This window comes from Globicephala melas, chromosome 4 (genome assembly GCF_963455315.2).
Source record: "Globicephala melas chromosome 4, mGloMel1.2, whole genome shotgun sequence".
In the NCBI taxonomy this organism is placed as follows: domain Eukaryota; kingdom Metazoa; phylum Chordata; class Mammalia; order Artiodactyla; family Delphinidae; genus Globicephala; species Globicephala melas.
In genome coordinates this window covers 72258289-72274233 of record NC_083317.1, presented here as the reverse complement: position 1 = coordinate 72274233, position 15945 = coordinate 72258289, and the positions used below count along the sequence as shown (strand labels likewise).

At 34.3% G+C, this 15945-nt stretch overlaps 1 protein-coding gene across 30 annotated transcripts in view; it reads left to right on the top strand.

Annotated features, from left to right (window-relative positions):
* Positions 1-15945, top strand: part of DLG1 (discs large MAGUK scaffold protein 1) — a 285801-nt gene that overhangs the window by 246666 nt on the left and 23190 nt on the right. For 16 of the 30 annotated variants that reach the window (XM_060298239.2, XM_060298240.1, XM_060298247.1 and 13 more), the window contains 5 exons: positions 3205-3246; positions 3951-3986; positions 5455-5505; positions 6383-6484; positions 6738-6910. In XM_060298239.2, coding sequence (XP_060154222.1) covers positions 3205-3246; positions 3951-3986; positions 5455-5505; positions 6383-6484; positions 6738-6910 — 404 coding nt within the window. The remainder of the gene's footprint in view (positions 1-3204; positions 3247-3950; positions 3987-5454; positions 5506-6382; positions 6485-6737; positions 6911-15945) is intronic. The other 14 variants (XM_060298250.1, XM_060298249.1, XM_030860041.2 and 11 more) reach the window with 3 other exon arrangements.

The window sequence follows — 15945 nt, the reverse complement described above, 5'->3', positions numbered from 1 at the left end:
TACATCTCTTCTTTTTCTATTTTAAAGACTTACTTGAGTAGAGTGGTACAGAGCTCTTAAGATGCCAAGAATTGTTTAAGACTGAGGATATGTTGTATTTAGGGAGAGCAAAGAGAAAACACATGATATAGTCTCAGGAAGAAATGTTTGACTAGAAAGGTGAGACTTGGTCAGAGAGAATTGAAATGGTTGTGATCATCAAACATATAAACAAAAATTAAAATTTTAAGAATCTGATTATACTATGTCAAAAGGGTAATATTCTTGCACATAAATTTCTAACAGACCAATAAGAAACAAACACTCCCCATTAGAAAACTGGACAAAGGATATAAGAAGAATGCTCAAAAGATAAGCAAATGAAATAAGCATATAAGAAATGTTTAACAGCCCTAATAATCAATAAACAAAATGACATGTTTTACCCATCACCTTAGCAGACTTTGCTTTTAAAGGCGAATCCAGTGATGGAGATGGTTCTTTGGAATGACTACTTTTAACATATTACTACTGGGAGTGTAAATTGGTACAGCCTTTTTGGAAAAGCATATCTTTTGATCTACTAATTCTTTTTCAAGGAATTTATCCATAGGATGTAATCAGAGGTGGAAACAAAGGTTTATACATCAGGATGTTTTGTTTAATATTATTTAGAAAGTAGAGCACCCCAAAATTCAAATAATCCTAAAATGCCTTATAGTTGGGAAGTGGTTAATGAAGTATGACTTACTATATAGTATAATATTTTATAGCCATTGAAAATCATATTAAAACATAATGGCCTGGAAAATGCTCACAATATAAATGAAAAAAGTAAACTATGAAACTGTACATATATCTCAGATTTGTAAATAAACACATATATTTAGGGCTATTTTTGAATAGTGTTGCTTTGAACATTTTTATACATATCTTTTGGTATGCATATATGCCTTTTATGTTGGGAAAATACCTAGGAAATGAATTGCTGGGTCACAGATATATAATATGTTAGGTATTAGTAGATAGTGCCAAGTAGTTTTCCAAAGTGGTTATACCAGTTTACCCCACCCCCACCCCCAAGTAGTATGTGAGTTGCAGTTGCTACATATCTTTCTCTTCGCTTGACATACCTGTTTTGTTTTTGTTTTTTCATTTTGGTCATTCTGGTGGATGATAGAGATATCTGTTGTGGTTTTAATTTGCGTTTCCCCGACAATAAGCTTGAACACTTTTTTATACTTGTTGGATATTTGAACATCTTCTTTGATGACATGCCTTGAAAAAGATTATTTTTAATTTTCAGGGAAAAAGCATTTTAACTTTCGAACAAGCTCCCAAACAATGGTAATGATGCCATTCCAAGGACAGTACTTTAAGTAGCAAGAGTTTATTGTAGAGGAGTTACTTAAAGGATACTTGAAAGAACTTGAAGAATTTGACTGCTTGTAGCTCTTGGTAATCTTAGAGAACTCAAGATGAGTAGGGGAAATTCCCAGAAAAGAGATTGTAGTAACTTCAATTTTTTGTACATGTATAACATGTCAGACATATTCAATAGTAGAGGAATAATAAAATAAACCCCACAAGTATTCATTTATCCAACTTCTCTAATTGTCAAATCATGGTTAATTTTGTTTCTTCTATACTCCCACTTTCCACTCACTCGAGTGCAATAACATTTCTTTCTTTTGTATATTAGAGATTGCAGAGTGTAATACAAATCCTAGTATAAATTTAAGAATTTTTTTTTTCTATGTGGCATTCCTACTTCTGGGAATGAATTTTAAGGAAATAGGACAAAAGGTGAAAGCCATGTAAATGAACACGTTCATTAATAATTTGTTGATGTTTGTGGAAAACAATTTAAAGCAAACTAAAATATCTAAATAAGTAGTAAGGTAAATCATGATGTAACAGTCCAATAGAATATTATACCGCAATTTAAAATGATTGTTTTGACATCTGTGTGGTAACATGAGAAGAAATTTTTAAATATAAACTTTAGAAAACCACCATTTTATATGTGCTATCATACATTATTCAGTCTTATAATTTTTAATGTTCTTCCTGTATACATAATAATGATTAAGAAAGTTGTATCTTGTCTTTGTAGGTTAGAATAACAGACTTATTTTTCACTATGACAGTTTTTCAAGAACTGTACTACTATTTCAAGAACTGTCTACCATTCTCTAAACTTTTCAGTAGTGCTACTTGATTTTAGGAGACTGTGGGTGATATGGTACAGCAGATATCTCTCCTCAAGCTTTTTCCTTATCCGTTAATTTTTTTTTTCCTTTGCCTGACATAAGAAATTTAGATTTACCTCTCTCCCATGGAAAATTTTGTTTTTTAGTTTTCATAGATAAAATTACCTTTTTTAATTCAAAGGAGACACGTATTGAGAGAGTGCAAGAGATTATATTTACATGAGAAAAGTGCTGGTTGTTTACTGAACAGTCAAGTTATGAAATGGGGGTCACTTTGAAGGAGGGGCCAGGCAGCAGATGAGTGTGTTTATCTTTTTTATTTTGCAAAGTAACCATTGTCAGTTTTATCAAAGCAGAGTTTCTCAGAAATATTAGTCTACTTTAAAATACAATCCCACCTTCTAGAATTCCGTTCCATTTGACTTTTTTTTGAGGCATCTGAATCTGTGGTATCCAAAATGCTTTATCTGTATGATCTCAGACATGCATTTTCATTTCTCTTCAGGAACAAGAAAGAAGCTGAACTAAAGCAAGATTATTTATTTTTTAAGATATCACTTCATTGAAATGGGCATCTGTTTGCTCAGATATAACTTGTTTCCTTTGTTAGTCATTACTGTATCATAACCTAAATTAAATGGTGTCAATGACATTTTCTCTTTGGGGTTTTGATGACGACAGTTGGACTGATTTAGGATCACTTTGTTATATTCTACTTTGTTATATTCTATTATAATCTATTCATAATAAGATTTTGTTCATAAACTGTTGAACAGAAAATGAGACATTTTCCTTGATTGCAGATTTTTTTTCCTTGCTAATTCATATTCATTTACTTGAAATAACTAAACTTTTCAAAGAAAATCAGAAATGTTTTTAAAAACTCTTTGGGTATCTGTGGTTTATATCTCGACATTTTGTTAAGTCACCTTGTGTTTATTTTGATAATTTGCTTTTTTTAAACTCATGACACTGTGTTTTCTTTATTTTTTCCATTGTCCTGCAATTTCAGAACATGTAACTTCTAATGCCAGTGATAGCGAAAGTAGTTACCGTAAGTGTTTTAAGTTGTTTGTTCTTTTGTTATCTCAAGTAATATATCCTTTGGGGTTTTTTTCCCTTAGTGATGTATTCTGAAAACTAAAAATTAGGTGCTTAATATTTTAAAATCAGGTAGAGCCAAGTAAAATTCTTTACTTGATAAATAAAATCACGCTCTATGTACAGAAGTTAATTTCCAAGGTTTTCATAAAATAGAAAAGTTCATTTTACAAAAGTGCTATTCGTGTACACAGTATGTGTATGTGTGTTTGTATCTTTTATAAGAAGTAAATACCTAGTTAAATGAGTAGTAAACTTGCATTTTGCCATTTTATTTAGTAATTCTGTTTCTAACTAATCATAAAAATATTTTTCAGTAATGCTAAATTATAATTAGCTTTATTTCCTTTTTTATTCTGTGTCACCAATACTGGTGTGGGTCAAGATACTATTTATCGCCAGCTTTTGGTGAACATAAGAAATGGCGAAGGGAAAATTTTCAACAGTTGCTTAAACAGTAATACTGATCTCTTTTTTAGTTCTTATGGTACTGTCTTGGTATTATATTATTAAGGGACCTATATAAGCGTGTGAACTTTTTAAACATATTTGGGCATGGGAGGAGGGGAGAGTACATGAATATTATCAGTTGTAGCACTTTAAAAATTAAAATTGCTTTTCTAACTTTTTTTTTTTTACTGCTGTCTAATATGAAAGTAATCTTGATTACAGATGAGTATGGCTGCTCAAAAGGTCCATCCTGTTAATATCAGTCTCTAATATTTTTCATATTGACAGTATATACTTTTAACCCTCATTCATTTGATTGGTTGTTATTTTTGCTGCATAATAGTTATTTAACGATTTTCTTTTTTGGTATGGGAATGGGAATGTGATTTGGGAATGTGATTTCTCGTATTTTAGCATTTTATTAACTTACAGTCAGAACTCACCAGAGAGTAGCTGAGTAGCTTTCTAGACTAAAAAGAGGTAATGAAAGTATATACTGTCTGTCTCACCATTTGCATGAATTATTAGGTGTGGAATATTCAAATTGCATGTTTCTGATAACATGTAAAACATGTTTTACATACAGTACTTTAAAAAGCAGCTTGTAAATATACATTTTTTATGTATTATAAATTTTAAAACAACAAAATACACTTTAAAGCTGGAAAGAATATTTATGTCAGTATATGAATTGAAAAGATTTACAGCTGCATACATGTAATATAAACCAATGACAAATTTAGTGAAAAGATTGTTATAGAATCATAATAATCAAGAAGAAAATCTTCAAATACATTCTGCAATATTGATTTCATTGAACCACTTGAATTTAACAGCTCTTCCTTGTTTGTTTTCTACACGTGTGTGTGTGTGTGTATGTGTGTGCTAAGAACTCCTGAAATTTTTAACTCTTTTAGTTATTTTCATTGAGTCGAGATATAATTCGTAGACTTTTCTATTTAGGATATTCATAAGCTCTAATCTTTTAATTTAATCCTAGAGAATTTAACTTCTGAAGTGCTTTTAAGATCAAAGCAAAATATATTTTTTCTCCTTTACTATCTATGTGATTCATTTTGTTGAAAAGGAAGGATTTAATTTTATCTAAAATTTTTTTAACTCAAAATGTTATTTTTTAAAAATTGAATAAATCAATTATTATAATAATGAATTTTTTTCATCAGTGAAATAGTGACACTAGTTTTACCTTTGCATTAAATTCTTTTGGTTAGAAAATAGTTGTAATTATAAAAATGTTTGTGCTATGTTAAATGTTATACCTGGTAGGACCAAAAAAAGCAGCATATTAATAACAGAAAATTACCTAATATGCATATATGTAGGACTGCTCATTAAAGTATTAATTTTTAAAGAACTGTTTAGTAGCTCTTAGATTCTAAATAAAAAATTAATAGCTTATACTTGACATCCCAAGATTTTAATTTGGTCTATTGATAACCTGTAAAACCCAGAATAACAGAAAGGTAGTTATTAACTAGCACATTTATATTTTGTTTTTACATATACCAAACTTGATAATTTATCACTTTTTTCCTAAATCTTGCCATAATTAATTTATAAAGTACCCTTTTTTTTACATCTTTGCTACTTTTCTTGGGAAAGTTCTAGTAATTTATATGTTATATTAAAGAATTAAATTAGTATAGCTTTCTTTATAGATTTTCTCATCTGTATTTTAACTTTCTAATAGGTGGTCAAGAAGAATATGTCTTATCTTATGAGCCAGTGAATCAACAAGAAGGTTTGTGAAGCCTGTTGATGTTTTACAATCTTATGGAAAAACGTAATTTGGAAAATAGATCTAACTCATACCTTAAAAAAAGTTTCATTAGAATTTTAGCCTTTTTTCTTACTATACATATATATATATATATATATATATAAATTTACTATATGTATTTTATGAAACATGGTTTAGCCCATAGATTATTAAAATCTTATCATTTTATATTGGTGTTTTATTTCCTAAGCAACTTCTTTCCAGTGTTCATAATAGTATCACTATCCTTGTTCAAAATCTTGGAATCATCTTTGATCTTTCTATTCTTCATCTCCCTTGTCTAGTCAGTTTCTAGGCCCTATTTATTCTTATCATACCTTTCTTATTTATAACCTCCTTTCATCCCTCCTACCACAATGTTAAGTCTCATTTTCACTACCAATCTCCCTGCTTCCAACATGGTCCCTTACAGTCCAGCGTATACACTTTTATTAGATCATCTTTCTCGATGACTACTCTGATTATACCCAGTTTCTTTTTTGCCCTTCTTTGATCTGCTTCCCTACAGTTTCTACTTGAAAAGGGATCAGTAAAACACTGTACTGTGTTTTCTCATTTGTAATGAGATGATGTTAGCAATGTATAGAAACATTATCTGCTAAAATGCTGAATATAACTTGGTTGAATTATCTAAGTGTATGACTTCCAACAGGAGATTGACTGAAGTGTAAGATTTTAATAAAGGTTTGTAAACTATCAAGTTAGGCATCATTGGTGGAGAAAGAATAAAAAATAAATTCCTCATAACAGTTAAGGATACTTTTGTTTTCTAGTGAAGTAAAATACACAGATGTTTGTTAAGTGTTTATTTCTTTTAACATGCAGTATATTTTTATAGTTAATTACACTCGACCAGTGATCATATTGGGACCTATGAAAGACAGGATAAATGATGACTTGATCTCAGAATTTCCTGACAAATTTGGATCATGTGTTCCTCGTGAGTAACCCACATAAAAATTCTTAATTTTTGTTCTTAACATTTTGTCACTGTGTGTGGTCAAAGTAAACAGTACCCTTTTTTAATGGTTTATACTTATTTTATCAGTTATTCATCCTCCATATTATTGTCACTTTTCAAATTTAAATCAATCTCTGTTGTGGTGAACTTTACAAAACGATTCTTTAAGTAGAAAATGGCTTTGTTGTGCCTTTTAATATTAAACACTTCCTCAAGTTCTTTTCTATTAAAGATACAACTAGACCAAAACGAGATTATGAGGTAGATGGAAGAGATTATCATTTTGTGACTTCAAGAGAGCAAATGGAAAAAGATATCCAGGAACATAAATTCATTGAAGCTGGGCAGTATAACAACCATCTGTATGGAACAAGTGTTCAGTCTGTGCGAGAAGTAGCAGAAAAGGTAAGCATCAGAGTGATCCCAGAATAAAGTTTCTAATCAGATACGCTTTTTTTTTTCAGATATGCCTTTGACAGTATGAAAGAATGATGGATAGAAACTTTTAATTCATGTTTTTGAAAAAATATAGATACATGTTGCAGCATTGATTAATCTAAGCAATGTTATGAATTTATTCAACTAAATATTTACTTTTAGGTGACTTAGAAAAATATATATAAGATAAAGTAGAATAAGAAGAGCAACGGGCTTCCCTGGTGGCACAGTGGTTGGGAGTCCGCCTGCCGATGCAGGGGACGCGGGTTTGTGCCCCGGTCCGGGAGGATCCCACGTGCCGCGGAGCGGCTGGGCCCGTGAGCCATGACCGCTGAGCCTGCGCGTCTGGAGCCTGTGCTCCGCAACGGGAGAGGCCGCAGCGGTGAGAGGCACGCGTACTGAAAAAAAAAAAAGAAGAGCAACAAAGAAAATAAGAATAGAAATGATGACATGAATCTCTGCAGGAGGGGAGGTTATTATTTTGGGGTCCTGTACATTTGCTAGAGATAGACCTTGTGTTTAGCCCTAGCTTTCCAACAAGTACCATAATTAAGAAGCTAAGATCATCAATAAAAATGAACCAGATGTTCAAGATAAGTGTAAGTGGCTCCTGGTACTGAGACTAGGCAAAAATTTCTCCTGAATGGTCGTTTAATAAAAGACAGTGTGGAAAAATACTCAGTAACATTGTAACAGCAACAGATTTTTTGAAAGCAGTCTGATGATATATTGACGTTGGGTTAAGGCAGTTTTATGGTAAAGCCAAAACAGTGTACTCCAGATGTGCTGCTATACTTAAATCAATCTTTGGGCCTAGAAAATAAACATCAACAAATTATTTTATACTTTCAAAACTATAGTAGTTTAAGCCTTAGTCATGAAATACCTACAAAATATAAAGCAGTAATTCAACATCTCAGTTTTCCATCTGTAAGTGCTCCTTTCTTTAATAAGAGGTTTGGTTAATTGTGATTAGTTTTAAAAATCGAAAAAATGGACATGTTCAGTGATGGCAAGAATTTGGGAAAATAGAAAATCTTATTAGATGTTGCTAATGGGGGTAAAATTAATAGCACTTTATTTGAGAACGATTTGGCAGTACCAAATAAATGTACATAACCTGTGACTCAGAAATTCTATTTCTTGGTATCTAAGTGGAGATTCACACATAAGGATTATGTATAATGATATGCATAGTAGCACTTTATAGTAGTGAAGAATTGGACTCAGGAAAGGGGAATGGATAATTAACTGTTATTTATTCATGCAGTAGGATACAGAAGCTAGAGTGAATAAACTAAAATATCCACTAATTAGGTGTATCCACATTAATAAATCTCAAAATTATATGGTGAATGAATGAAGTTGCAAAGGATATATACAGGATGACACTATTCATATAAACTTTAATTAACATAAGGTAGTTCATTAATACATATTTCGTGTTTTCATAAACATAAAAACATGCATGGGTATCAAATAAGCTATGAGGATATATAGTACAGCCCAGGGAATAATTATAAATAGAATATAACCTTTAAAAAGTGTGATCACTATGTTGTATACCAGAAACTTATATAATATTGTACATCAACTGTACCTCAATTTAAAAAAAAATATTTACTGGGAAAAAAAATGCATGGGAATGATACACATCTACTTCAGGTGTATATGTAGCTGCTATTCGGTGGTTTTCCTTTGAGAGAAAAGGAAGGAAACTGTAGCTTTAGCTTTACTTGTAATATTGTATTTCTTTTAAATTTTTTAAAAATTTAAAAAACACACCTCAGCCTGCCAAATAATATCCAAACTTCAGATTATTGATAAATAGAAAAGTAACACCATATCATAGCAAACTATTTCTTCTGCAAACCTTGTGGAGAAGAAAATATCAGGAGGTCCCACAAAGTAGAAATATTACAAATAACACTGTGATCACAATGCAGTAAAGTTATAAATTATTAGAAAATCAAAAACTGAAAGCCAGGCCAACTGGAAAATTTTTATTATTTATTCATATTAAAGTATAGTTGATGTACAATATTATATATGTTAGAGGTGTCCAATATAGTGATTCACAGTTTTTAAAGGTTGTACTCCATTTATAGTTATTATAAAATGTTGGCTATATTCCCCATTTTGTACAGAATATCCTTATAGCTTATTTTATACATAATAGTTTGTACTCTAAGTCCCCTACCCCTATATTGCCACTCCCCCTTTCCTCTCCCCACTGGTAACCACTAGTTTGTTCTCTGTATTTGTGAGTCTGCTTCTTTTTTCTTATATTCACTAGTTCGTTGTGTTTTTAGATTCCACATATAAGTGATGTCATACAGTATTTGTCTTTCTCTGTCTGACTTATTTCACTTAGCATAATACCCTCCAAATCCGTCCATGTTGCTGCACATGGCAAAATTTCATTCTTCTTATGTCTGAGTAGTAGTCCATTATGTATATATACCACATCTTCTTTATCCATTCATCTGTTGATGGACATTTAGGTTGCTTCCATATCTTGGCAATTGTAAATGATGCTGGTGTGAACATTGGGGTGCGTGTATCTTTTTGAATTAGTGTTTTTGTTTCTTCAGGTATATCCCAGGAGTGAAATTGTTGGGTCATATGGTAGTTCTATTTTTAGTTTTTTAAGAAACCTCCATACTGTTTTCCACAGTGACTGCACCAATTTACATTCCCACCAGCAGTGTACAAGGGTTCCTTTTTCTCCACATCCTTGCCAACATTTGTTATTTGTGCTCTGTTTGATGATAGCTATTCTGACAGATGTGAGGTGGTATCTCACTGTGGTTTGATTTTCATTTCCCTGATGATTAATGATGTTGAGCACCTTTTCATGTGCCTGCTGGCCATCTGCATCGCCTGTTTGGAAAAATGTCTATTCACTTCTGCCCACTTTTTAAACAGGTTATTTGGTTATTTGATGCTGAGTTGTATGAGCTGTATATATGTTGTTTATTAATCCCTTATCAGTTCTACTATTTGCAAATATCTGCTCTCATTCAGTAGGTTTTCTTTTCATTTTGTCAATGATTTCCTTTGCTGTGCAAAAGCTTTTATGTTTAATTAGGTCCTGTTTGTTTATTTTTGCTTTTATTTCATTTGTGTTAGGAGACAGAGCCAAAAAAATATTGCCGTGATTTATTTCAAAAAGTGTTCTGCCTATGTTTTACTCTAGGAGTTTTATACTATCCGGTCTTACATTTGGGTCTTTAATCCATTTTGAGTTTACTTTTGTATGTAGTGTTAGAGAATGTTCTAATTTAATTGTTTTACATGTAGCTGTCCAGTGTTCCCAGCAGCACTTACTGAAGAGTGAAGTCTTTTCTCCATTGTTTATTCTTGCCTCCTTGTCATAGATTAGTTGACCATTAGTGCATGGGTTTATTTCTGGGCTTTCTATCCTGTTCCAGTGATGTCAGTTTTTGTGCCAGTACCATACTGTTTTGATTACTGTACCTTTGTAGTATAGTCTGAAGTCAGGGAGCATGATTCCTACACATACATCCTTCTTTTTCAAGATTGTTGTGGCTATTTGGGGTCTTTCGTGTTTCCATAAAAATTTTAAATTTATTTGTTCTCGTTCTGTGAAAAATGCCATTGGTATTTTGATAGGGATTGCATTGAATCTGTAGATTACCTTGGGTAGTATGCTCATTTTAGCAATATGAATTCTTCCAATCCAAGAACATGATATATCTTTCCATGTATTTGCGTCATCTTCAATTTCTTTCATCAGTGTCTTATAGTTTTCTGAGTACAGGTCTACCTCCTCAGGTAGGTTTATTCCTACATATTTTATTCTTTTTGATGCAGTGGTAAATGGGATTGTTTCATTAATTTCTCTTTCTGATAGTTTGTTGTTAGTGTATAGAAATGCAACACACTTCCGTATGTTAATTTTGTATCCTGCAACTTTATACCAAATTTATTGATGAGCCCTAGTAGTTTTCTGGTGATGTGTTTAGGAGTCTGTGTATACAGTATCATGTCATCTGCAGACACTGACAGTTTTACTTCTTCAGTTCCAATTTGGATTCATTTTATTTCTTTTTCTTGTCTGGTTGCTGTAGCTAGGACTTCTACTACTAAATAAAAGTGGCAAGAGTGGATATCCTTGTCTTGTTCCTGATCTTAGAGGAAATGCTTCAGCTTTTCACCTTTGAGTATCATGTTAGCTGTGGGTTTGTTGTAAATGGACTTTATTATCTTGAGGTATGTTCCTTCTGTGCCCAATTTCTGGAGAGCTTTATCATAATGGGTGCTGAATTTTGTCAAAAGCTGTTTCTGCATCTATTGAGATGATAGTATGGTTTTTATTCTTCATTTTGTTAATGTGGTGTATCATATTGAGTGATTTGTGTATACTGAAAAATCCTAGCATCTGGGATAAATCCCACTTGATCGTGGTGTATGATCCTTTTAATGTACTGTTGGATATGGTTTGCTAAATTTCTGTTTAGGATTTTTGCATGTATGTTCATCATTGATAATTCGCCTCTAGTTTTTTCTTTTCTTGTGATATCTTTGTCTGGTTTTGGTATCAGGGTAATGCCAGCCTCATAGAATGAGTTCAGAAGCATTCCTTCCTCTGCAGTCTTTTGGAATAGTTTGAGAAGGGTAGGTGTTAACTCTTCTCTAAATGTTTGATAGAATTCACTTGTGAAACCATGTGGTCCTGGGCTTTTGTTTGTTGGGCGGTTTTTAATTACTGATACAGTTTTCATTACTGATAATGGGTCTACTCATATTTTCAATTTCTTGCTGTTTCACTCTTGGGAGAGTGTACCTTTCTAAGAATCTGTTTATTTCTTCTAGGTTGTCCATTTTATTGGCATATAGTTGTTTCTAGTAGTCTCTCATGATCCTTTGTATTTCTGTGGTGTCAGTTGTAACTTCTTTTTCATTTCTGATTTTATTGATTTGGACCCCCTCTCTTTTTTTTTTGATGAGTCTGGCTATAGGTTTATCAATTTTATTTATCTTTTCAAAGAACCAGCTTTTAGTTTCATTGATCTTTTCTATTGTTTTCTTCATCTCTATTTCATTTATTTCTGCTCTGATCTTTATGATTTCTTTCCTTCTACTAACTTGGAGGGGTTTTTTTCTTTTTCTAGTTCTTTTAGATGTAAGGTTAGGTTGTTTATTTGAGATTTTTCTTTTTTCCTGAGGTAAGCTGTATCTCTATAAACTTCCCTCTTAGAACTGCTTTTTGCTGTGTTCCATAGTTATTAGATCATCATGTTTTTGTTTTCATTTGTCTCTAGGTATTTTTTATTTGCTTGTTGATTGCTTCAGTGATCCATTGGTGGTTTAGTAGCTTATTATTTAGCCTTCACATATTTGTCTTTTTTGCAGTTTTTTTTCCTGTAGTTGATTTCTAGTCTCATAGCATTGTGGTCAGAAAAGATGCTTAATATGATTTCAGTTTTCATAAATTTACCAAGGCTTGTTTTGTGGCCTAGCATGTGATCTGTCCTGGAGAATGTTCCATGTGCACTTGAAAAGAATATGTATTCTGCTTTCAGACGTAATGCTCTTTATCAATTAAGTCCATCTGGTCTATTGTGTCATTTAAGGCTAGTATTTCCTTATTGATTTTCCATCTGGACAATCTGCGCATTGGTGTAAGTGGGATGTTAAACTCCCCTACTACAACTGTGTTCTGTCAATTCCTCCTTTTATGTTTTTAAAATTTGCCTTATATATTTAAGTGTTCCTATGTTGGGTGCATATATATTTACATTTGTTACGTCTTCTTGGATTTATCCCTTGATCATTATGTAGTGTCCTTTTTTGTCTCTTGTCACAGTCTTTATTTTAAAGTCTATTTTATCTGATATAAGTATTGCTACTCTGGCTTTTTTTTATTTCCATTTGCATGGAATACCTTTTTCCATCCCCTCACTTTCAGTCTGTGTGTGTCTTTAGATCTGAAGTGAGTCTCTTGTAAGCAGCATATACACCAGTCTTATTTTTGTATCCTTGATTCCAGCGTTTAGTCCATTTACATTTAAGATAATTATCAGTATGTATGTTCTTCCTGCCATTTTGTTAATTGCTTTGCAGTTGTTTTTGCATGTCTTTTTTTCCCTTCTTTTGTTCTCTTGTGATTTAATGACTGCCTTTAGTGTTATGTTTGGATTCTTTTTTCTTTTTTGTGTGTATATCTATTACAGATTTTTGGTTTGTGATTACCATGAGGCTTTTATATAGCAGTCTGTATGTATACGTGATTGTTTTAAGTTGCTGATCTCTTCATTTCAAATGCATTTTAAAGACCTGCCATTTGTACTCTCTTCCCTTCACGATTACTGTTTATCTGATTGTTTTATATAACCCTTAACTGCTTATTGTGGATGTAGATGATTTTACTACTTTTCTCTTTTAACCTTCCTACTGCCTTTACTGTATATTTGCCTTTACCATTGAGTATTTTCATTTTGTAATGTTCTTGTTTCTTGTTGTGGCCTTTTCTTTTCCACCTAGAGAAGTTCCTTTAACATTAGCTGTAGAACTGATTTGGTGGTGCTGAACTCTTAGCTTTTGCTTGTCTGTAAAGCTTTTGATCTCCATCAAATCTAAATTAGAGCCTTACTGGGTAGAGTATTCTTGGTTGTAGGTTTTTCCCTTTCATCACTTTAAATATATCATGCCACTTCGTTCTGGGCTGCAGAATTTCTGATGAAAAATCAAAAATTTACGGGTGTTCCCTTGCATGTTATTTGTTGCTTTTCCCTTGCTGCTTTTAACATTTTCTATTTATCTTTAATTTTTGTCATTTTAATTACAATGTGTCTTGGTATGTTCCTCTTTGGATTAATTCTGTTTGGGACTCTGCACTACCTGGACTTGGGTGACTGTTCCCTTTCCCAGGTTAGGGAAGTTTTCAGCTGTTGTGTCTTCATTTATGTTCTCAGCCCCTTTCTCTCTCTCTTCTTCTGGGACCCATGTAATGCAAATATTGATGTGCTTGATGTTGTCCCAGAGGTCTGTTTAACTGTCCTCATTGGTTTTCATTCTTTTTTCTTTTTTCTCTTCAGTGGCAATAATTTCCACTACTCTGTCTTCCAGCTCACTAATCCATTCTTCTGTATCACTTAATTTATTATTGATTCCTTCTAGTGTACTTTTCATTTTAGTTATTGTATTCTTCATCTCTGTTTGGTTGTTCTTTATATTTTCTAACTCTTTGTTTAAAACTTCTAATTTGGAAATTCCCAGATGGTCCAGCAGTTAGCACTCCATACCACTGCAGAGGGCACCGGTTCAATCCCTGCTTGGGGAACTAAGATCTCACAAGCTGCACAGAGCAGCCAAAAAAAAAAAAACACTTCTACCTGCTCACTCTGTGCATCCATTCTTCTCCCAAGTTCTTTAATCATCTTTACAATCATTACCTTGAATTCTTTCTTGGGTTGATTGCCTATCTCCACTTCACTTAGTTCTTCTTCTGGGGTTTTATCTTGTTCCTTTGTCTGGAACATGTTTCTCTGCCACCTCATTTTATCTAAGTTGCTATTTGTATTTTTATGTGTCTGGTAGGTTGGTTACATTTCCCAGCCTTGGACAAGTGGCCTTCTGTAAGAGATGCCCTATGTGTCCCAGCAGCACACTCCCATCTCGTCACCCAAGATACATGTTTCAGGTGATCCCCCTATGAAGGGGGGTCATTTTGGTGTGAGAGGCTGACTATGTGGGCAGTGTGGTAGGCTTGGTTGGCCCCTAGCCCGGTTAGTTGCCAGGCCCTGCCTTGTACTGCTGGCCGCTGGCTGTTGGTTAGCATGGCCTGGTCACACAGTGGGTGACTGCAGAACCCCAGGATGCCTCAGGGCTTATGCGAGCTCACTGATGGGCAGAGTTAGGGCCCAAAAGACTGTGGGCTTTTTGTCCACCCACTGTTGGGTGAAGCCAGGTCCTGTGGGGTTAGTGCCAGACTACTAGCAGGCAAAGCCAGGTCCTGGAGTCTGGCTGCAGGGCCATGGGATCCCAGAGCTGGTGTCAGATCACTGGTGGCAGAGCGGTTCCTCATACAGTTGGTCACAGTGTCCGGGGAGTCCCAAAGCTTCTGTTGGCCTTCTGTGGGCAGGCTGGGTCCGCAGGCTGCAGGATTATGGTTTTCTTGCACCTGGTGTCTGCCTCCTGGTGGGTGAAGCTGGTCTAGAGGCTAGTTCAGGCTTCCTGGAAGGCAGAGCTGGTGCCTTTCCACTGGTAGATGTAGCTGGGTCATGGCCCTCTCTTGGGCAGGGGCATGTCTAGAGGTGACTGTGGGTTCAGGAAGTCTTTAGGCAACCTGTCTGCTGATAGGTGGAGATGTATTCCCACCCAGTTAGTTGTTTGGCCTGAGGCATCACAGCACTGGCACCTACAGGCTGTTAGGTGGGGCCAGTTCTTGGCACTCATGAGCCATAAGGAGGATCCCACTATGACGACCACCCACACCAGTGTCCACGTGGTAGAAAACTCCCACGTGTGGCTGCCACCAGTGTCTGTGTCCCCAGGGTGAGTGGCAGCCACCCCACCTCTCCAGGAGATTCTCCAAGACCAGCAGGTAGGTCAGCCCACGCTCCCATCAGATCACTGCTTTTGCTCTGGGTGCTGGTGCATGTGAGATTCTGTGTGCACCCTTTAATAGTGAAGTCTCTATTTCCCCCAGTCCTTTGGGACTCACAAAATTGATCGCCACTGGCCTTCAGAACCAAATGCTGTGGAGACTTGTCTTCCTGGTGGAGGGTCCCCAGGGGCTCAGAACTCTCATTCCTGTGGAAGAACCTCTGTAATATAATTATTCTCCAGTTAATGGGTCACCCATCCAGGGGTATGCAACTTGATTATATCACAAGTACACCCCTCCTACCTGTCTTGTTGTCATTCCTTCTCTATGTGTTTAGTTGTAGATCTTTCCTGGTAAGTTCTGATCTTTTTCATACATGGTCGTTCTGCAGGTAGTTGTGATTTTGGTGTGCTCATGAGAGGAGGTG